The sequence below is a fragment of the Ambystoma mexicanum genome, chromosome 6q (assembly GCF_040938575.1).
Source record: "Ambystoma mexicanum isolate Mex_15411 chromosome 6q, UKY_AmexF1_1, whole genome shotgun sequence".
NCBI lineage: Eukaryota > Metazoa > Chordata > Amphibia > Caudata > Ambystomatidae > Ambystoma > Ambystoma mexicanum.
In genome coordinates, this window is record NC_090937.1 from 62,158,059 (window position 1) to 62,179,648 (window position 21,590).

Below are 21,590 nucleotides of genomic sequence, written 5' to 3' on the forward strand. Positions count from 1 at the left end.
AGGAACGGCTACATAGGTTGGACCCGAGGAGAGCGTTGAGCTTCTATTTTTCCAGATTGTCAAAAGTCTGAGTGGACAACTAGCTCTTTGTGGGGTACACTGGTCACAGATTGGGACAGGCTGTTTCTAAACAGACCTGGTCTCTGTGGATCAACCTCACTATTTCTGAGTGCTATAGACTTGCTGGCAAAAACCCACCTGAGGGATTGAGGGCTCATTCCACTAGGGGCGTTGCTACATTGACAGCCCTAAAGAGCGGTGTTCCTGTTAAGAACATCTTTGATGCTGCAACGTGGTCTTCCATAAACACGTTTGTTAAGCATTATTCCCTGGATACTTCACATGTTCAGGATGTGGCCTTTGAGAAGGCTGTACTTTACTCTGCCATTTAATTGGGTATATCCAAATTCTTCTCCCTCCTCCATCCTTGGTTACTGCCTTGGGAGTGTTTCAAAGATGAGGAATACGTTGGAGGACACAATCCATTTGAAGAACAAGTTACTTACCAACTGGTAACGTTCTTTCGACTGGATGTTCCTCCAACATATTCCTCATCGCCCTCCCAGCCTACCCCTCTGAAGAATTTCGCGTTCTTTTCAGCTTTTGTTCGAACAAGGCTGGCGGCAGTCTACGCTAGTTGGGCCCACATGGCCTACACAATGAGAGGTGGGAAAAAACATGAACTTAGGCTATGGGCACTGTGCGTGCTACTTAGATCATCCGATGACGTCACCTTCGGCGGAGGTCTTCGAGGGACATCGATCCAACGCCATAGACGCAGGGTGCCCTCTGCCGAAAAATGTCCAAAGCAGCCGAGCTGTGGACATTACATGTCAAAGATGAGGAATACGTTGGAGGAACATCCAGTTGAAAGAACGTTACCAGTTGGTAAGTAACTTGTTCTTCTAAATACAAATGGTGTGGGAAACAAAAGTGTTCAAGAAATTATATGTCAGGATAGTTGAGCCGTTAGCTTCCCTTCCCCACATTTTCAGCACGGGACAAGGTGGCACACTCTAGCTTAGCACATACTCTGTCTTTTCTAGTACGCAGATGCAGTTCAAAATCTTAGTATCAGGACCTTCTGTGCCAAAGTCTCTTGACATTCAAAGTCTCTTATCTCAGAGAGCCTGATGCGACAAACATTAAAAGTTCCTTTCTCCTCCGGATTCTCATATGCACATTCTTCTCTGGTGATTCACTGTTCACCCCAGGTCCCTCTCCGCCGGGCTCAGACCCACTTTAACACAAAACCTTCAATTAGTCTCCCTCCGCTGGGCTTGGATCAAATGTATATAATTTTTCAAACTTTCTTTACTATATCAAAATCGAAGACTTTCGACTGTGTGCAGGATTTTGCTTGACCTGTCGCAGGACCACTTCGATTCACAATTTTCTATTCTCTGCTTAATATACCCCTATATATCCCTTTAATTTTCACTTCTGGCACTTCGTAGCTGGATACCTTACAGAGACCTTCGATTGAGCACCCACGCATTGCCGGACCACTCTGTCAAAGGTATCGTATCAAAGTCTCTTCAAAGTTTAAAAACCCATCAGCAGTTCAATTTTACCTGTGTTTTTTCTCACACAAGTTTTAACAATGTTCGTTCCAGCCCTAGCCATACAAGGTTGCCTCTTGCAATCTTGGCTTCAACACAGACCGGTCTTGTATGGGTCTTCCCAACTCACTGGCTGTGTTGATTTCACTGACCCTGCTTTGTTCTTGGAGCTAGGGACAGTTCCACAGCGGCTGCTGCTTCTCCTCACCTTGATTAGTGACGTGGGAGGCCCCCTGATATCTCTGACACACAATACAGAATTCCTCAGCCTGGTTTCCTGGTCTTGCACCTTCTAATCTCGAGGGCGCGTGAAAGTAATTGTCTCTTCTTGGAAAGGTCAAGGGAATTTCCTTCCTTGTGAACCCCTCCTGTTTTGCCATCTTTCTTCTCTGTGCTTTGCCTTGCTCAGACGATGCTTTTGTGCTCTGCCTTTTATCCATGTGGGGAAGCTTAATGGACGTTGTGTGAGAGTTAAGGCCAGTAATTGCCTGACCTCGCCTGACCATTGTATTGGGACACAACAGGTATACTGCTCGGGTGTTAGTCTGTTTTCTCCCAGAGCGGGCTCTCCGTGTGAAAGTGTTTGTGTAGGAAAGAGGGGGTGGGGTGTTGGGTTCCTATGTTTCCTATCTGATGGGATGGGGGGAAAGGTGTTATAGGGAAGGGGATACCGCGTCTCACCATCTGGCGTCCCACTCCCCGAAGACCCTTCACCCAGATGATCCTCCGGCAGTGGTCCACCCCCAGGAACTGGATCCAAAAGCGATGGCCGTGTCCTGGCCACCTGGATGACCGATCCCCGGGGACTGGTGGGTGAGACGCCTTCTGGTTTCTCATATTAGGGAGTCTGGTTTTATACTTGCATTTAAATCTAGAAGTGGGGGCGAGGGCAGACATCCATATTCTTTTGCATCCTCCCTTTCTGGGTTAATCACTTTGCCTTAGTAACCTCATTAGCATCAACAGCCTCTCTAGATGTTTATTTTTGGGTTTGTATTTTTGGTGTTGGTGTGTGTTAATGTTAGCAATAACAATCGATCTCTCCTTCAAACAGCTTTGGTAAAGGATGCTGCACAAAACGAATTACAGGATGCTTCCCTCTTCCTGCCCCCTTGCCATGCAGATGCAGAGAAGCCTGAAGAGGTCTACAAATTTGATGACCGTATCCTTTTTGCTAACTACAACTACCCTGTAAATATTTGCTTATTCTATAACGGACAGAACTTCAGCACATTTTGCTTCGCTGTGTACAATGTATGCATAATGAACGCAAGAAGTAATTGCATGTTGAATTAACCAAATTTTAGACTACTGTGGAATATATAGTTTTCTTCCCTTCCCTTTGACATAAATTCACTGCTTCTAAATAGACTTCCGAATGGCCTTCAGTACTAAAATATTCTCTTTGTAAACACCCAACACTGAATTACCATCAACAGAATGGGCCTGCCGGAAATATCTTGATCTGCAGCATTTTGAATTGGGAAGACTTAAACAAAAATGTGAACTAGAGCCATGTGTCTAGTGAGTCGTGAAAGGTTTTTTGTGCAACTCGGGCAAGTTAAAATAAAGTCAAATTGAAAGGCTTGAAATTTTCAACATTTGATAGTTATATTCTGACACTCCACTACAATTCGTATTCTTACCTTTGTACTTTTTCATTTGGACTGTTATCTTCTCTTCGATCTCGCGGCCTATCTTCTTTAAAATCTAACCTCTCTTCCACTTTTGTTCATCTTCTTTTTCAACTCCCTTCCCAAAGCCCATTGTCCTCTGCCTTAATCGCCACCCTTCACATCTTTTTCCTGTGGCTTATAATTTAGTTTTCTTTAAGTGCAAACACAGCTGCCCCTCTCCCACTGCTCATATCATATCACTATCTGTTCACCCTCTGAAACTCTTTTGTCGTCCTCATGCCTTCCGTGACGTGCCCCTGGCCTGGTCCAAGCGCAGTCCGTTTTTGCTCTTGATGGCTTCTTGCCTCTAAACACAGTAATGCTTCTCTTCCTGTTCAGTCGGCTTCTGCGCTTTCTCCTTTCTTTTGAAATCCCTTCTTCTTTCTTCTCACTCCTTGTAATCTTTCCATGCTACATGCACTATTGTATTTTCAGTCCATAATGTTAGTTTTATTGTCCTCCGTTTAACTCTTAGGCATGAGCACTGTAAAACTCAAACCTGCCTTCAGCTTAAACTGTCCCGAGTGTCAGGTTCTATAGGTCCACCTAGTTGTACTGAAGTCCTGCATGTCTAAGTTGATTGGGACTATTCTGTTGTAGTTGTTTGTAGCAAATTAACATGTCTTGATGTCATCTGTAGTCTCTACCTATTGTTGTTGTCCAATCCACAAAGGGTCACAATATGGGTGGTTATGCAATAAAGCCGTGCCTAAACTGGGGATTATTCTGAATGCATGGTTGCTATGCTGGGCCTTCAGGGCAGTTACTAGTCTTTCGATCTAAGTTTTTCCAGCGAGGGTTTGTTCCATTAAATCTTTTTCATTAAAAGATGTGTCATCGAATTGCCATACATAAAGTGCCAAGTGTTTATGCATCGAAACCCTTTCATCGAATGGGGTTTCGTTATATAAACACTTTACATTTTTTGCATGGAAATTCGATGAAACATGCATAACGTTATAATGTTACAGGGAGCTGTCAGTGCTGAAATCTATGATGTATTTCAGCACTGGACAGCTCCCTCTAACTTGTGGTGTTTGTTTATTGGGGGGTCCCCCCTAACACCAATTTTCAAAATGTAACCATTTCCTCGACCCATTGAATTTCCAACCCAAACATCCATACATCTATTTTAAAGGTAAGTTTGAGTTGGAAATTCAATGAAAAATCATTCAATAAATATGCTTTTCGATGCAAAAGCATTTCAATTAATGAATTTCGATGCATAATGATTTGATGGAAATTATTTCTATGGAAAGACTGCATGCCCTCCAGGGCATTGCTTGTGTATTCCAGAGCGAAATGCCTTGGGCTAAGATTGTTGTGCCTCTGTATTTTTTCCTCTTCAACAGTAGTGTAGAGACTTGAGCTTATGTTATGCACGGTGTCCATTAGTAAATACCTGACGCTCATCAGGATTTCTTATGACAATGTTCCTTTTACCAGTCGCAAAGGCACAGATCCCATCTCATGTCTCTTGTTTTGTGGGACAATGATAGTCCTCTATGTAGGCTCAGAGTTCATTAGAAAGTTGACTTTCTCTTAAATTTGGCACCCTTGGTTGGGTGCTGAACCTCGCCAACACCATGGTGGCCCCAACCCATTCAGCTTTTTATGGAGTTTCCCTTGGCAGTGCTTCAAACTTGTTCCTCCTTTTGTCTGTGTTGTCGTACTGAAGTATCACCAAGCACTGTTTCACTTTTGGAAACCTGTCACTGTTTATGTTTTTGTGCTGAGTGAGTGTAGCGGTTCAATTCGTATGGTGTTATTTCATGTTTCCCTACTTAAACCCTGTACAGACCAGACCAGATTACCAGTCTGTCATCCTCCTGTTTTGGTGGGTGTGGAGGAGTATGAAGTTAATGCGATTCTTGACTCTAAGGTATCCCGTAGGGTTCGGTTGTATCTTGTGGATTGAAAGGGCTACGGTCCTGAGGATCGTACTTGGGGGCCAGAGTCAAATTTGCATGCTCCTGCTTTATTGTCCCAGTTTAATGCCTCCCGGGCTGTGGGTGTGCCTTTGGGGGAGTAAACTGTCAGGAAACAGCAGCAGGCATCACGCCTCGACTTACGTAGCCGTAACAAACCCAAAGCACTTATTCCTTTGGGAAGGCTAGTAAAGAGCATACGACTGAAGCAAACAAATGCACAGGCCTGTAGTCGTTACGCATACCGTCAGGGCTTCCCCCGAAGTCTGTCTTTTTGTGCGCGTTGGGGGTTGCCATGGCGACGGTGGCACAGGACTTCGTTTCCTGTAGTTACGGCAAGACGGCCACGTGGTGCACCACGTGTCATGTGCTCCAAAATAAAGTCACACCCCTAACAACTCTTCAGCGCTTCTGACCCCGTATGTTTGCATCGGCAGTAGCGTTTGGATCTTGTTCACTGGAATTTTGTCTTTTTGACACTTGGCCCGTTTCTTCTGGACACTGCATCTTGCCTCACCCTTGTTGGATTTGTTTGGAACCATCTCCTCGACTCGGACCGCTCACGACTTGCTCTTCGCCTAATGTTTATGTCTACTCGGCCAACACTTTACGGACACAGACCGCTCATCTTCTGCTCTCAGAATTCGGATTTGGTGATTCTTTATTGGATTTTGTACTATAATCAGGATTGGAAAACAAAGGGGGGGGGTCTGGGAATCTCTATACCAGCACGAACACAGCCCAATGACCTGTTCTTGGGTGAATAACCCCTGGGAGAGACTCTACCAAGTCTTTAGATCACTGTCCCTTTCACAGAGAAGAAATGTCCCCGCATATCAGCCTTTGTCCTGCCCAGGGGCAGTCCAGCAAGGGGACCACGTCTGGATCATCCTGTTAACTTAGCTTGCTCACTGTTCTTAGAGAGGCAACAGTTTCACCTCACTGATGCCCAACAAGGCTGAAACACGTGTATGGGGTTACTGATGGTACTCTTGTTCTTGCTAGCAGCCACATATATTCACAAACTCCTAACAGTTCCCTCACCAGGTAAATACCTGCTTTTTTGGTGAGAAATGGGCACTCTCAGCGCAGAGCCGTTGCGGCTTGATGCGCATGGACTGAATAGTAAGAGGATGATTACAAGATGGTGCATGCACATTTTAAAGCAATGTTCCAGCCAAAGTAACTCGCTCTGCCCTCCAACCATAGCAAAGGGACCCTGGCAAAGCATTAGACATACACCAATCATGTATCGGTCCTAATAAAGCCACACCTCTGCAGACTCTTACACCCAGGCCAGCCCTAGGGGAGAAGTGAGCAGGCTAAAAGAAGGGTGACTCTAACATCTGGTTTTGGTTTGTTCGAGTCAGAGCAGAGGGAAGCAGAGGTAAGGATAGCAGGTTGTGGGAGCAGAGGAAGAGGAAGGAAGGAAGGAAGAAGTGAAGAGAGAGGGGGGTGGGGGTGATTAGATGGCTAAAGAGGTGGCAGAGGAGAGTATGTGGGGGAGGAGGAAGAGAACAATTGGGAAGAGGATGAGAAACACACAAAGTGAGAAAAGCAGAGAGGTACTGCAGGTGGATTGGATTTCTAAAGTCACAAGCAATCCACCGAGTTGGAATGAGGAAAGGTATCGAGGAGGTAGAGAGCAAGTGATAGTAACAGAGCTGGTCAAGAGCCCCAGGGAACAAACGTGTGGTGAGCAGTCACAGGAAGAGGGCTTGAATGTGAGGAGACTGGAAGAGTAGGGAGCCCAATACAGCAGAACCCTAAATCCAAAGAGACTCAGTAATGCTTCACAGTTTGGAAAATCTGTAACCTCCTGTTTTAAGCTTACATGCTCCTATTAGTGCACTCTAAGAGGCACAGGATGTCAAGTGGCACAAGGTTTCTTCCACATTCTCAACCTATCATATGTTCATCCTGAAGATACAGAAGATAGCACCTGAAGGAACGTGTCTGGCTTGGGTTACCCTTGAGTTTCCCATTCATGTTTTGTTGGCCTTAAACCCAGGAAATGTCCTGGTGAGAACTCTAGCTTTGTTACGTTCTTCCCAATAAAACACACATAGTATTATGTCTCCATGTCTAGTTATGCTCACCTCATATGTTACATGACCTCCATATAAGCTTGCTCCTGCAAAATCGACTTGCTGACCTACAGATCTCTGCCCCAGCTATGCCTGCTTTGAATGTTCACTGTTCATTTTCCTATCTGTCTACAGTCTGCTATGTCGCTTCAGCTTGCGTCTCAGCTGACATAGACTCCAAGAAAGATAAAAGTCCAAACACACATTTCAGGAAATTTAGTGTCTAAAGACACCGTGGATTTGGGGAAAAGTGACAGATAAATAGTAAATCATTGGTAATGTTACCTATAGTTAAATCGTTGGTTGTGGTATTGGAAGGATTTTTTAAAATTTTTTCTATTACTTGTCTTTAATCCCAAAAAAAAGAGATTTTTACAAGAGTGCATTTCAGTCTTCACAATTTCATTTCAATATTCACAATTTCATTTTGCCTAGTGTCTCACATTTGGTACGATCCTTCCAATTAGATTATTCAAAGGTTCGTTGAGCCTCCGACCTCCACTTTTGTTCTTTCCATTGCCAGGTTCAAAAGTTTCGCAGCAGCCGTGTGCCATCGAGTCTTTTCTCCTGTGATTAGCCGATTCCACCAGATATGTTCATTCCCCACAAATGAGGAGGCCGTCAAAGGGGAAAAATAGGCGATCCTGGCTTGGTGAAGGGCAGGGCAGCGCATCAATAGATGTTTTATTGATTCAATTTCTTCGCAGTTTGCACATAGCCTACAGGTTTTTTCCTCTGAACCAGTTCTAATCGCTAGAATTTCTTGAGTTGGTAAGACGTTTAGGCGGGCTTTTAAGAGGGTTCTCATCAATAGTTTGTCGGGGTATTTTTTGCAATACTCCATGGGTTCTTTCAGTTTATTGGTATTCGTGGGAAGGTGTGCTAGAAGTTTGTTCGTTGCGGCTTTTTCGATCATATTGATCCAATCCCAACATTCCAGTTTCGTTTTTATCCTAGTTGGATTCTTCTTCAGTTCCTCTTCTGTGTACGCGATTGTCAGTAGTTTTTGTTTTTGATCCGTAGCCCACTGTTTCATAATATGGTTGGAGCCATTTTCAAGTTCTTCTGCCATCATTTGATAGATTTCGAGACTCTCCGGGTGAATGATTTTTCTATATAGCTGGAGCGAACTGTGGTCTACCACTGCTTTCAGAGACAGAAGGCCAAGTTCACGCCGTATAGGAGCTATCGCAGTAGAGTTTGGTAGACCCAGGACAGCTTTCCATATGTGGCCTTCAGGTTTCTGCCAGAGTAGCGGAGGGATTGATGGTATGGCATCCATGCCGTAGGTCAACAACGGAACAATTTTTGCTTTATAGTAGTTTATTGCCGGTTGAAGTGAGAACTTCACATATTTCCGGTCAACAAGTCTCAATTGCGTTGTTAGATTTTTCGTTTTCGACCATAGGATGGATTGCATGGTGCCAGATTTCTTCGAGCTGTCGAGATGAACTCCCAGACATTTAAAGAGTCCACCATTTCAATTTGTGTCTCATTGAGATGCCAGTGAAACCGCTCTTTCTTTTTACTGGTTGGTTTTTGTAAGATCATTATTTTTGTTTTGGATTTGTTAATCTCCAAGTTGTTCTCCTGTATGTATGTTGACAGATTGTCCAATTGACGTTGGAGACCCACATGGGTAAGATCGAGTAGAATTAGGTCATCCGCGTACAGCAATCTGGAAATTCTTGCCGAACCTATTTTCGGTGGAAATGATCTGATCTTACTTTGGCTATCCTCGAAATTTCCCAAAAACGCTATGAACAGCGCCGGAGCCAGAGGGCAACCTTGCTTCACCCCGCGGCACGTCGGGATGGAATTCGATGTTAGGCCTTGATTGTTTAGGCGAACCTTTATGCTGGTGTCACTGTGAAGACTGATTATGGGTTCCAAGATCGATTCCGGACATTCCCAAGTCTTCAATTTCGCCCACATTTTGTTTCTGTCCACTCGGTCGAATGCTTGGGATAAGTCGACAAACGCAAGAAAGATTTGAGGGCCTCCTGTTAGAACTCTTTCCTTGAGTATGGTCAGGCACATTATATTTGCGTTGGTACTTGCATTTTTCTGAAAGCCTGTTTGCAGAGGATCGAAACATTTGGAGGAGAGAGCCCATTTTCGAAAATGTGACAAGAGGGTAGAAGCGAAAATCTTCCGAATAACATCAAGAAGGGCTATCGGCCGATAGTTCAGGGGATCCTCTCTGGAGCCCTTTTTGAAAATTGGGACGATCAGAGCTTTTGACCATGATTCCAGGACTGTTCTTTTGTCTCTGCACATTCTGAAGATTGCGCTAATAAGCTTAGACCACTCGTCCGGATGTTGTTTTAGATCACAGTTCGCCAAGCCATCCGGTCTGGCTGCTCTTGATGAGTTTAATTTCATTATTGTGAATTTGATGTCACTAATGTCCGTCAAATCCACCCATGCGGAGTCAGTGGCTCGTGTAAAAATCACCTGGTTTCCTTCTGGTGGTTGGAACAGTTTCGAAAAGTGCATACTCCAATTTTCTTCCGGGACTGGATTGATCATGTGCGAATTTGCCAGCTTATTTGGTTTGTTTATCAATGCCCAAAAGAATCTGGAATTTTTTGTTGGCAAGTGCCTTCAACATCTGTTCGGCGTCCGCTTGATAGCGGAGACTTCTTGAATTTTTCAGCCATTGCTTGTAATGTCTGGTTTCCACCTTGAGAACTTCCCATTTTGATGGTAGGTTCCAACTCACTGCTTCCCTTCTTAATTTTCTTAGGGCTCTGCGTTTGGTGACCAGAGTTACATTGTATTCGTGGGTGTGCTGGATCGACTGTGTTTTGAGGCTGTTTCTAGGTTTTTTTAAGGCCAGAAGAAGTGGGATGTAGCTCGATCTAGCCACACCATCTTGCAATACAGGGGATCAGACATTAGGTTTGTACACTGGTCTGTAAGTTTACAGACGTCTGATGCGATCATACGTAGTCGAGTTTGTTGCGGATTTGTCTAAATTTTTGAATCGTACAACTGTGACATTGTACCCTTGTATCTGCATGAGAGATTTAGTAGGTTGTGGTTGCTGCGTCTTGTTTTGACGACACTGAAGGAGATTATGTTGAGATATAGCGCATTGGAGACAAAGATATAATTGAGAGTTGCCGATGATGTGTCACGTTCCCAAGTTGGAATCAGGGCATCTAAGTCAGTCACCATGGCCGAATTACGAAGATTACGAGATTTCATAATTGCATTCCATGCCAAACCCCTATTTGAGGAGTTCGAATTCGTAGATTGTGCAACATGCAGCCCGACTCAAAGAAAACAATCAGCTTTGAGGTCACCGCAGATCAAAATGTTAAAAGAATTGTAGGTGATTGCGATGTCATCAATTGTGTTGATCACTTCTTCGCACATATTCTCAGTTGAGGCCTTTTGAGGATTCCAGTACAAATGTATTATTGCTACTTCATCTTGTGTTCCTGACTTAGTGGAGAAAGATCCCGGATTCCATGTGGTGAGGACTGCCAGGATTTCGTAGGTCTGTTTTATGACCTTTATAATTGAAACCCCGGAACCAGCCCGGATCGCTGTGAGTAAACCCGACAAGGGGCGGCCTAGTGGTCCCTTATGAGCCGGAGATATTTCAAAGCAGTAGCCGTCATGTGCCGGTTTTTCGCGCAGCCACGTTTCTTGCAGACATATGATGTCATAGCAACTGAGGTCGTGGCTCTCAGGTTCTGTGAGATGGACATGTTCCATGATGCTATACTTAAGATTTCACTCACCGGTGGTGACGCAGATGAATGGGATGTGAGTATCGTCGACTTAGCATCTCTCGATGGTTGCTATCTTTTCAACCCTGGAGTTAGAACACTGCGAAACCAGCTCCATTTGTCCTTCTTTGTTGATTTTTCTGGGTCCGTCGGGGTTTGTTTGGTGGCTCTTCTTGTGGATGTTTCGTTGAACTGTGAAGTTCTTCGTTCATGATCTCAAACGTAGAGTTGTGGCTGGTTTAGTGTACCGATCAGACTTGTGCTTTTGTCCCCTCTCTTCTCTGTGTTGAAATCTTTTGTAATCGCTTAACTTGTTTACAGTGGGCAGAGCTTGGCACTCCTTCTGATGAATTGCCGTCGGGTCTCTCAGTCTTGTACGATTTAACTGTTGGGCTTTTCCCTCTTCTTCCTGATCTATATAGATCTTCAGTTCTGGATTTGAACCTGTAGTTCTTCATTGGGGAGGTTCTGTGGGCGAGTCTTGGGGACACTTTGGGTATGACAGTCTGGATCTCGCATAAGTTGAACCCCAAGTAGGCTAATTCCTCGTAAGCATCTTGAGAGAATCTTTCAAGGCTTGTTTTTTATGTGTAAATACGCCTTTGCGAGCTTCTCTGTGATATGGCTCAATCAAGACAAAATCATCTGATTTTAGATTTCGTAGGGTTTTTACCTTCTTAAGCGTCTTAAGGACCATATTGCGGTTTAAGACCATATACTGGTCGATTGAGGTTTTTTGTTCGATTTTGAAGAGACGTGTCTCCATTAGGGACGGACCTCTTTGTCTGGCGTGATCGTCCCTTGAGCTTCTTGGTGGACTATTTTTACGGTTTGGATGAGGAACTGGCCCTGGAAGTTGTTTTTGATCCTTCCGGGCCGTCGGGTTGGTGCTGGAATGGAGTCTTTTAATTCTGGTTTGTTCCTCTGCGCCGAGGTAATAGTTACTTCAATAGGATCGATGGTTAGGGTACAGTTGCCTTTTGTAGTCGCTGGCGTCGTAATTCCGCCATCTGCTCCATCCAGATGTTGAGTTAAGTCCATCATCGAACTCTGGACTATAAATTCTTCTACCGACCTCTGGGAGGTGAACATGCAAATTGAGTTGTTGGTGCTTTCGGTTGGTTGAGATACGTTCGAGGTTTCTTTTGTTAGTTCCTTTTGTTTGTTTCTTTGTCTTCAGTGGATCCAGAGCCAATACTATCTGCTCTCCGTTTTCTCTCGATTCATTCGTCGTTGCGATTTTCAGCAGTGGTTTACTTTTAGTCAACAATGTTGCCGTCTGTTGAATTTCCATGGTCTTCTGATGTTTGGTCACTGTTGCATTGCATGGGTTTGCTTTTCTGATTGTTTTTTGAAGACCGGTGCCAGATCTCGAGGAATGACTGGCCCTTCAGTCTGAGATTCTTTTTCCGCGGTAGCCAGAGAAGCTGGTTTGATACGAGACAAAACGTTTTCTAGCCGACTCAGTTTTGCGTCCCATATGTCGCTTTGATCTTTGTATTTCTGGTCCAATGCTGTAATGAAACCTTCAACAAATATTAATTTGCTGTGCATCATTGCGGTAAGGACCGAACTATCTTTCAGTGAGTCGTTGATTGATTCATAAAGCTTTCCGAAAGGTGCTAAGGCTATTGTAATTGCTGACATGATAATTGGAAGATCTGTTTTTTTCGAAGGCGAGTCTTTATTACCTGAGGCTGAGATTTCACTGAGTCGTCTGTTCTTTGGGGGTGATCTAAGATGTGGCGTTTGTTGAAAAGGTTGGTTTGAAATTGGCGTATGGTCGTCCGTTTGAGAGTCCCCCACATCTGGGGCCCGATGGTCTGGAAGAGGTCGTTTCTCTGGTGGTGTTGTATATGAGCTGGCTTTCTGTTGCGGGCCTTTTTTAGGAGTGGACGAGATTTGTATACCCCCGTACAGAGTCTTTCGGACTGGACGGCTTAGGTGACTCGTGTTGCTTGGCCTCTGACCTCCGCAAGTTGTCAGTGTCAGATCGATTTTCACTGACTGTGATGCAAATCGCTTCCTGTAGTTCTGGATCTTTGTTACTTTCTAAGGTCGAGGGGACCTTGTTGTTAGGGTTTGATGCACCTCTTCCAGGTACTTCGTCATTTCTCGGGGCCTCCAAAACTTCTTTCGATCCCATTAGTTCGTTCTTAATGGCCGATTGAATCTGGGCTTGATTGGGCAGCCCAGAGGTTAATCTCCTTGAATTGCACACCGGTGGTAGGTCTTGTATGGCCTCCAAAATTTCTGCATCTGACTATTCTTTAGTTTGGTCCAATTTTCTTTTAAATTGTTTGTTTATGAAGTCTTTCAAAGCGCTATAGAGAAGTGGTGCAGGAAGAGTAGCTTTTCCAGTTTTCTTTGATCTGTTTAATTTTGTTTTTGCGTTTATGGTAGTCTTTTTTTTTTTTCTTCTTTTTTTTTTTTTTTTTTTTTGAGTTGGTTTAAAAGCTTCTTGAGGGTCTTTGCCTTCTAATTCCGATGCAGTTACTGCTTCCAAATGGGGACTGGGCAAGTCCGAAAGCGTGTCCGTATGAAGAAGTGCGCATGGATTCCTTGGATAGCCAGGCAAACTCTTTAGGGTCGCGCAAGACTTTTTCCCTGTTGTTGCAACGGTTCCTTGTACGAAAGTTTCAACCCAAACTGTTAATGGGGGGGGGGGGGCAGAGGGGCCGAATGACAGTCTGCATTTCTTGCGAGGCATGATACTGGGCCTCCACAGTGGTTGTCATGGCATTTGCGCTGGAAATTGAGTCCGTCGTGAGGACCTTGGAGGGGGCCTTCTGGTTCAGACGGCCGAACAGCGTCGTTCTGGGGGGACTTTGGTGCCATAGCGGAATCCCGTTCTATGGAGGCGTCCGTCTTTGCCTTTGCCTCGGTGGCCCCACTTCCCACGGCCACACGCCCATCTCCCGCGGCCTGCACAGGGACCCGGGCCATCCGTCCTTCGACGAGTGAATCCCGCACACCTCTCGTCTCGTTTACAAGACGGGGGGCAGAGCCAGACGGACGTGGGAGCGGTTTCCAGGGGGAATGGAGCAAGCCGGCTGTGTTACGGCGGGACGAGAGACATCCGAGGACCCCAAGCCCTGGGTCCGAATCACTGGAGAAACCGGTATGGCAGGTAGTGTGTGCATGTTTGACTCGGTGATTTCAGAAAGGATTTCTGGGTTCGCCGCTTCCGCATCGGAGTCCGAAATGTCCGACAAGTTTAGGGACGTGTTTGTCGATATGCTTGCTGCATCAGAGAGGGTTGTCGAGGTACTGAGGGATTCCGCCTTGGCCCTATGGGTAGGATTCAGGCTTTTCAGGCTTCGTTCTTTGCTAACTGTAGAAACTGTTTGGGTCGGGGAAAAGATCATTTTCGCCGTATTTGTAGTGCTTGTACTGGCCGCTGGTGCGGCTCTCATTTCCTTCGGCGGTACTCTTTGATCTTTCAGCTTTTTGGGGCCTGGCGTTGGTTTGATTTTGGTGTTCTTATTATCAGCTGACTTCGCAGAGCTCCGTAATATTCGGAGGGAGGCCTCCGAGACGAGGGAATCCATTGTAATAGCGTCTGCAGGCTGTTTAGGCTGATTAGGCCAAGTCCCAGGTATGCCGGTCTCCTCCATCGTCCTCTGCTCACGCTCCGCGGTGAATGACTGAGTTTAAAGCACTTCTCAGTGTAGACAGTGTAGAAAGACTGGCGTGACGACTGCTTACCCTCTGCTCACGCTCTGCTCCAACATTTATAGGAGAGTCTTTGCTCAAGGGTGAGTGATTGTCATTACACCAAACACAGGTGTTATAGCCTCTCAAATCTTCAAGACTACAATTACAACATCCAAAGCCTGACTCTCCAGGAAGTGCAAGCGAGTCATGTAGGTCATCTTGTAAGTCCACAAAATACAGAGGGATCCCAAGAAGAAAACAAGATGTTTGTTCTTGTTTCAATACTAACTCTTTCACAAATCCCTGGCCTGTTTTGCAGAGTTTCTCCAGTGAAAAATCCACTAACCCATTACAAGATGGCCGCCGGTCATTACTAGCGTGACAGCAAGTCCCTTTTGTTCAGTGAGCGCCTATGTGAGTGGACTTTTTCGAGTTCTTGGAATTGATCCTAAGTCAATTGGAATGATTTAGAATTGCTTAGAAAAAATTGGGTGAGTATCACATTGTCTCTGCTACTCATTTCACTCATCTGAAAAAATGGAAGCACTAACAAACAGGCCAACAGTCAACATTATTTGTTTGTTTCTTTTATTTGTATGGCGCATCGAACCCGAAGGTAACTGGGCGCAAGTGGTACAAATTTACTTTCAGCTTAAGTTGGAGTACAGAGTGCAAGGGTATGGATTCACAAGACCGGTAACAAGGCAAACATACGTAATACATGAAAAAAAATGATGAGTGCAAAGATGCATTCAGTAGAGTGGTCAGCAGGTAGTAGTTGTCTTACTTATTACTATATACCGTAATAGAGTGCAGCAGGTTAAATATCATTAGTTCTCAACCAGTTCACAATATTACGTCTGAAACTGAAGTAGGATTGTTCCACTCTAAGTGCAAGAGTGAGTGTGTTCCAAGCAAGTCTGTGCGGCCTTAACTGGGAAGCTACTACCTCCAGATTTTGTTAAATTAAATCTGGGTATGTTAAGGCAGAAGGAGTTAACAGTTCTGGAAGGGCGGGTGGACGTTTTCCTGAGTATTATCTCAGATAGATATGGTGGTGCAGCTTTAAGGCATTGAAATGTCAATTAAGCTGTTTTAAGCAGGATTCTGTCGTTGATTGTCAGCCAGTGATTTTGTCTCGTTAGCCCAGATATATGCTCCTTTTTTGGAATGTTTAGCGCAGTTCTAAGAGCATTATTCTGTAAGATTTGGATTTTTATTGTGGATGTACTTGCTAGCACCCATGTAGAGGGCATTGCAGTAATCCGGTTTTGAGAGTACAAGGTCGTTGGCTAGGGTATTGCAACTTGCTTTGGAGCTGAACAGCCTGCAGGCCCTAATGAGTTTACACAGTATAGGCTGTTGACGATGCCATAGTGTTTACTTGTTTACTCAAGGTTAATGTGGAGTCAAGGTAGAAACCTAAGGTTTTTACTTCCTTTACATCCTTGATAGTGTTTCCATCAATGTTAAAGGCAGAATAGTTGGTATTATGTTTTTTCAGGTTGGCAGTAGTACAGAGAACCAGGAGCTCGGTTTTGTCGTCATTCAGGCAGAGGCCATGGGTTGCCATCCATGCCTGAATGAGAAGGTAGATTTTATTCACAAGAGACGTATCCTTAAGGTAATCGCCCAAAAGGGGTATGAAGATCTGGGTGTCATCTACATATTAAGCACTATTTAAAGGAATCTGCATTTTACTTTTGAGTTAAAGATATACTCCAGCTAACCTGCCCAGCACAAGACAAATATTCTCTTATTGTTGACTTGTTGTAAAATCTAATTTGTTCTAACAGTAGAGTTGACAACAGTAAAAATGACAAAAGGCAAAGTGCCTCCGATCATACCTGCAGAGTGAAGCGCTTAACCCTTTTGGTACCCAGTCAGTTCCCAAACATTTGTGTGGATTTTGCTACAGTATGGGGGCACATGGCTCCCAACAACCTCCCCTCTCCTTAAATCCCCCCGCATATACATTTACATGCCTTCGTGGCACAGAAAGGAATAAGCAAGTGTGTGTGTGTGTGTGTGTGTGTGTGTTGTCGTCTTTGACAAAGTGTACAGTGATTAAAAAATGTCTTGCGAATAGTGTGCGATGTCTGTTGCAGTAGACGTAACTGAAATTTTAATTTTTTTCAGGCTTTGAAAGTATAATCGTCTGTGGATTACTACGTGTCCTGATTATGTGTTCATTGTAGAAATTCCCATCTAGTTGGGGTCCTTTCTGGCTCTGATTGTTGATGTTCCGAGCAGGCCTTTTGTTGTATGAATTTGACTTTATTTGTAAATGTTTGTCCAGGAATCCATTAGGTAAAAGATCACCTTTCCTTAGCACTTTCTCAGTTATCTCTCCCGCGGAATACGCTGCCCTCGAGACTCCATCTGCCCCATTTAGGAATATTACTTCAGAAGACATTAAAACAATGCTAGAGAACAAAAGGTAGGTTTATTTTTCTCCATTATTCCAGCCCCTACATCACGTGCATTTCTGTCTACCTATTAATTCCAGAAAGTTAAATGATGCGGAAAAAGACCTGATTTATTGATAAATATGAATAATTAGAATTTGTTTGTTAGCAATATCTTGCGCAGAGTTCCATTGGTCTTAATCAGTGACCTCAATCGAACTTGAATTTTAGTGGTATATGGTGGGTCAAGAATATCCTTTGATATCTGTTTGTAGTGAATACATTTGTCAAGAAGGGATACAATTTTCGATTTGAGCCCTTTACCAAAGTGTTACAAGTAATGCTTCTAACTGATGGCAAATGGTCCCATTTTGGCATGCACTTCTTGAAAGGTGCTGCTTTGATTTAGACAGAAGCACAGCTACATTCGGTGTCAGTCTGAACTGGGATTAAGAAAGACTTTTTCACTACATTGGATGAAATGTTGACTGACATCCTATAAAATGCTGAAAAAAAACAAAAGTGATGGCTCTGAACAACTTCTTCTGTTGGACACCATTCAATTTGGTTTTTCTTTTCAGTTTGATGACCCTCCCCGGTCCAACTGGGGTCTTTCCTGTCCGACATCTTTTTCTCTACCTGTGGTGTCCCCCAGGGTTCTAACCTCTCTCCCTGGCTGTTCAACCAGTATCTGGCACTTCTCGCCCACCGCATCGCTGCTCTCTGCCCCAACTTTCAGTGCTATGCGGATGATGCCCAGCTCATTTTCAGGCTACCCTCGGCCCTCCTCTTCTCCTTCCCTCATCTCTGACTGTCTTTCTGCTATCCAGAAATGGTGTGCCGCCAACGATCTCTGCCTTAATGCCAGAAAGACCGAGATTCCACTCATCGGCACACCCACTCCCTCCTTCCCTGCAGCTCTCTGGGTCCTACCTGCAAGGCAAAAAACCTCAGGGTCATCTTCGACTCCACACTCTCCTTCTCTCCTCACATTTCTGACGTTTCTAAGAAGTCACACTACTAGCTGCACCTCCTCAGAGGTATCCTTCCTTTCCTCTCCTTCCCCTAGAAGCTCACTGTCTCCAGAGCCCTGGTTCTCTCGAAGCTGGACTACTGTAACAGCCTCTATCTAAATCTTCCTGCCTCTACTCTCCGCCCTCTGCAACTCATCCAGAACAGGACTGCGAGACTTGTCCTTGGCCTCAAGCCCAGGGACCGTATCTCTCCAGGACTGAAATCGCTACACTGGCTCCCTGTTGCTGCGAGGATTAAGTTCAAAACCCTTTGCATTGTCCACAAGGCCTTCTGGGGCCTGGGGCCAAAATACCTTCAACTCTCCCTTCCTAAATATCTTCCTTCTCGAGCACTTCGCTCATCCGCCTCCAACTCCCTCAGGGTCAGCCGCTTCTCCAAGCAACGAGTTGGGGGGAGATCTCTCTCCGCAGCAGGGGCCTCCCTCTGGAACAGCCTTCCTGCCTCCCTGAAACTTGAGGAGAACCATCTCCGGTTCCGGAAGCACCTCAAAACCTTCCTCTTTGCTTTTTTCTCTCTCCCTCTCCCCTGCTAAATCACTGAAACTGTACTGAATCAGCAACTGGGCCACTCACCAATCTCGGTCCTTGGCCCAGCCACTCTCCCCTGCACTGCCTTTCTGGCAACCCCTGCACTGCGGGACTGTCTCTGTATCCCTACAGCCCCCCTTCCCAGCACTTGTCTGCACTTATCTTGCACTTGCCACCAGCTGGCCCTTATTATTTATCTTTTTCGTTACTAACCCTGTACTGCACTTTCCCCTCTCCCTTTCCCCCTCACACTTTTCCCGTCCCCCCTACCCATGCACTTGCGCGATCTGAATGACACCTGGCCTAGTAGGATCGTTGTCTGTCTCCCCTTGTTCCCCCCCCCTCCCTGCTTCGTCGCGCCTTGAAACACTTGTGTATAGGCGCGTTACAAATGCCATATCATATCATATCATGGAATGTTTCATTGAGGCATTTGCTGTGGTTAAGAAGCATTTGCCTACGTATTTTCATCCTATAATGTTTGTTTTCTCACAGAACCTCTGAATGGAATGCATCACTTTTATTTTTTTAACATATTTTTTTAATAGCGATTGAATTAGCATTGTATTGTATTTATTGTATTTAACAGTGGATATACTTTACGGGTCTGAAACTGAACACAAAAATCCTCAAGGGTTAACCTTGCCCTATCCCTGACATAAACCCTGATAGAGATCATGTTGCCCTCCACACACAATCCACATGCTCTGAATAAGCTTTTGAGTGACTCAACCTATTACCTTTTGTAGTTTTAAGCATCTCTGATAAACCCTATTCAATTTAACCAAAAATGTACCTGTAACCAGAAAAGGGTGGAGAAAATCTCAGACAATTCAAAGATCTTAGTTTTTCCAGTTGTGTGCAGATACACAATTGGGGATGCAGCAACTACGAAACTTGTGGAAATAGTTGTCAAGAAGTGTATTTGTTGGCATGGTATTTGGGTGGTCTGCTGCTACTCTTATGGGGATGCAGGACATAATGGAACAGACCTCATGCTGAATGGTTTTAATCTCTCACTGTTAACGGTCAGTCTAGTCAGTCCGGTTTGGGCGGGTCGGTGGGAAGCAAATTGAGTTGTCTGCAGCATGAGACTCACTGAGTGTTTTTGGGGGTCGGGGGGTCCTTTTTCATCCCCATTCATACCATAATGGGGTCATATGCCCAGATCTAGTTGCCAAACTCATTGTGCCTTGGTATTCAATTTGCACCTGAATGATGGGGCTGATTAGGGCATTCATTGTGTTCCTATATGACTGAAACTCCCATCCTGAATTATGAAGCCTCAGAAAGTGTCTGCACTATTGCAAGAGCTGTTCCATCAGCAAAGGTATGCTCATTATGTGCAGACATCAGGCTTCTACTCAGAAGAGGGAACTGAGGGATGTGAGAATTCTGAGGGTATTCACTCCTACTCCCCTTGGATCCTCTACGCAGGTGGCCAGGGAAAGGCCATCACTTTTGGATCCTGACCCTGGGGGGTGGTGAAGGGATGAGGATCACATGGGTTTAGGGCCCTTGAGGATTGGGAGTGGGGGGCCCTTGCGTGAGACATGGTATCCCCCTTTTCCTAATGACAACCAACCTAACCCTCCACCATCCTTTATGGGCTATTACAAGCCAATTCACCTCAGTCTTCCACATATAAAGCTTGACATTACTGGGACGAAGAAGAGACCATCAAGAGCAGTGAAGATTACCTCTTTTCTTCACTTTGGTATTGAGACGAGAATGATTCCTACTAAACGTTGTGAGTTTCAGGCATGTCCCTTTGATTATAGCCAGGAAGGACTAATGAGTCAGCCACAGCTGCAACCTGCTAAGGGGCCGCAGGTGTATAAATGGTAATCAAGCAGCCAGAGGAGGAGGAGAGAAGGACTGCGAGACATGGAACAATGTGTGAAGAGACAGCTGTGTTGGAACTGGAGCGGCACAAGCCAGGACGCTGGCAAGACACCCAGCAACTTGTGGAACCCAAACCAAGTGGGCTGTGTGACTTCCCAAAGCCTGGGAGCTTCCAGACCCCTGAGAGCGCAGCGGGAGCTGCCGTGAAGCCAGAGCAGAGAGGACCATGCTTGCATGCCGACTGAGGCACTGAAGCTGCTGGCGTGCGGAGAGGAGCACAAGGCCGGTGAGTGGGGCTCATGCCAGTAATGGACAGAAGGCTGGTGAGTGTACGGATGGCAGAGAGGCTCTGGGGTGCTCCAACAAGACCGTAAAGGAACTCGGGTCCACAATATAAAAACAACTATGTGGTTTTTGAATATCGAGCTAAAGAGAAACGTTACTTCACCATCAAATGCTCATTGAATGCAGAGTTAAATAAAAACTTCACTTTGAACAACTAAAGGCTCATTGATTACAGACCAAAACGGACACTTAAATATTGAAATTAAAAGGTGCACATTGAATCCTGAACTGAATAGAACTTTAAAAATGTGAACAAAAGTGCACATTTGAAGACAGTTAACATTTTGTTAGTGAATGCAGTACGACAAGGCCACAGCTTGGCAAGGGGGTGAGGAACACATGGTTGCAGGGCCACGAGGCTTATGAGGAGAAGCCAAGGAAGTGTCAGTTTATCCCCAAAGCCAAGAGGCCAACAAAAGGAGCAAGGCCACAGCATAGCAGGAGGTGGGAGGAATACATGGTGGCAGGGCCACGGGTAGAAGCCAAGGAAGTGCAAGAATAACCCCAAAGCCAAGAGGCCAACAAAAGGAGCCTAGTGAGGTGACTAGGTGCACAGGATCCAGTGCCAAGTAAACCTGTGTGTGTGTGTTCCAAGGAGTCCTGGGTCCCTGGTTGCGTGACCTGTAATGGGTGGACTGTGTTGTCTAACAACTGTGCCTAGACCAGAGAGCCCTGCATGGTAAATTATAAGAACTCTGAACCACAGCATAAGGAAACCACTACAGCCGAGCTGGCAAAGTGGGTCAGAAAGAAGATCAGGTTGACCTGGTGTTTTTT

At 45.1% G+C, this 21,590-nt stretch overlaps 1 protein-coding gene across 1 annotated transcript in view; it reads left to right on the forward strand.

Annotated features, from left to right (window-relative positions):
• POLR1E (RNA polymerase I subunit E) overlaps positions 1 to 21,590 on the forward strand; it is a 485,913-nt gene that overhangs the window by 256,881 nt on the left and 207,442 nt on the right. The window contains exons 7-8 of the mRNA XM_069630483.1: positions 2,617 to 2,724; positions 16,997 to 17,093. Of these exons, the coding sequence (XP_069486584.1) occupies positions 2,617 to 2,724; positions 16,997 to 17,093 (205 nt within the window). The remainder of the gene's footprint in view (positions 1 to 2,616; positions 2,725 to 16,996; positions 17,094 to 21,590) is intronic.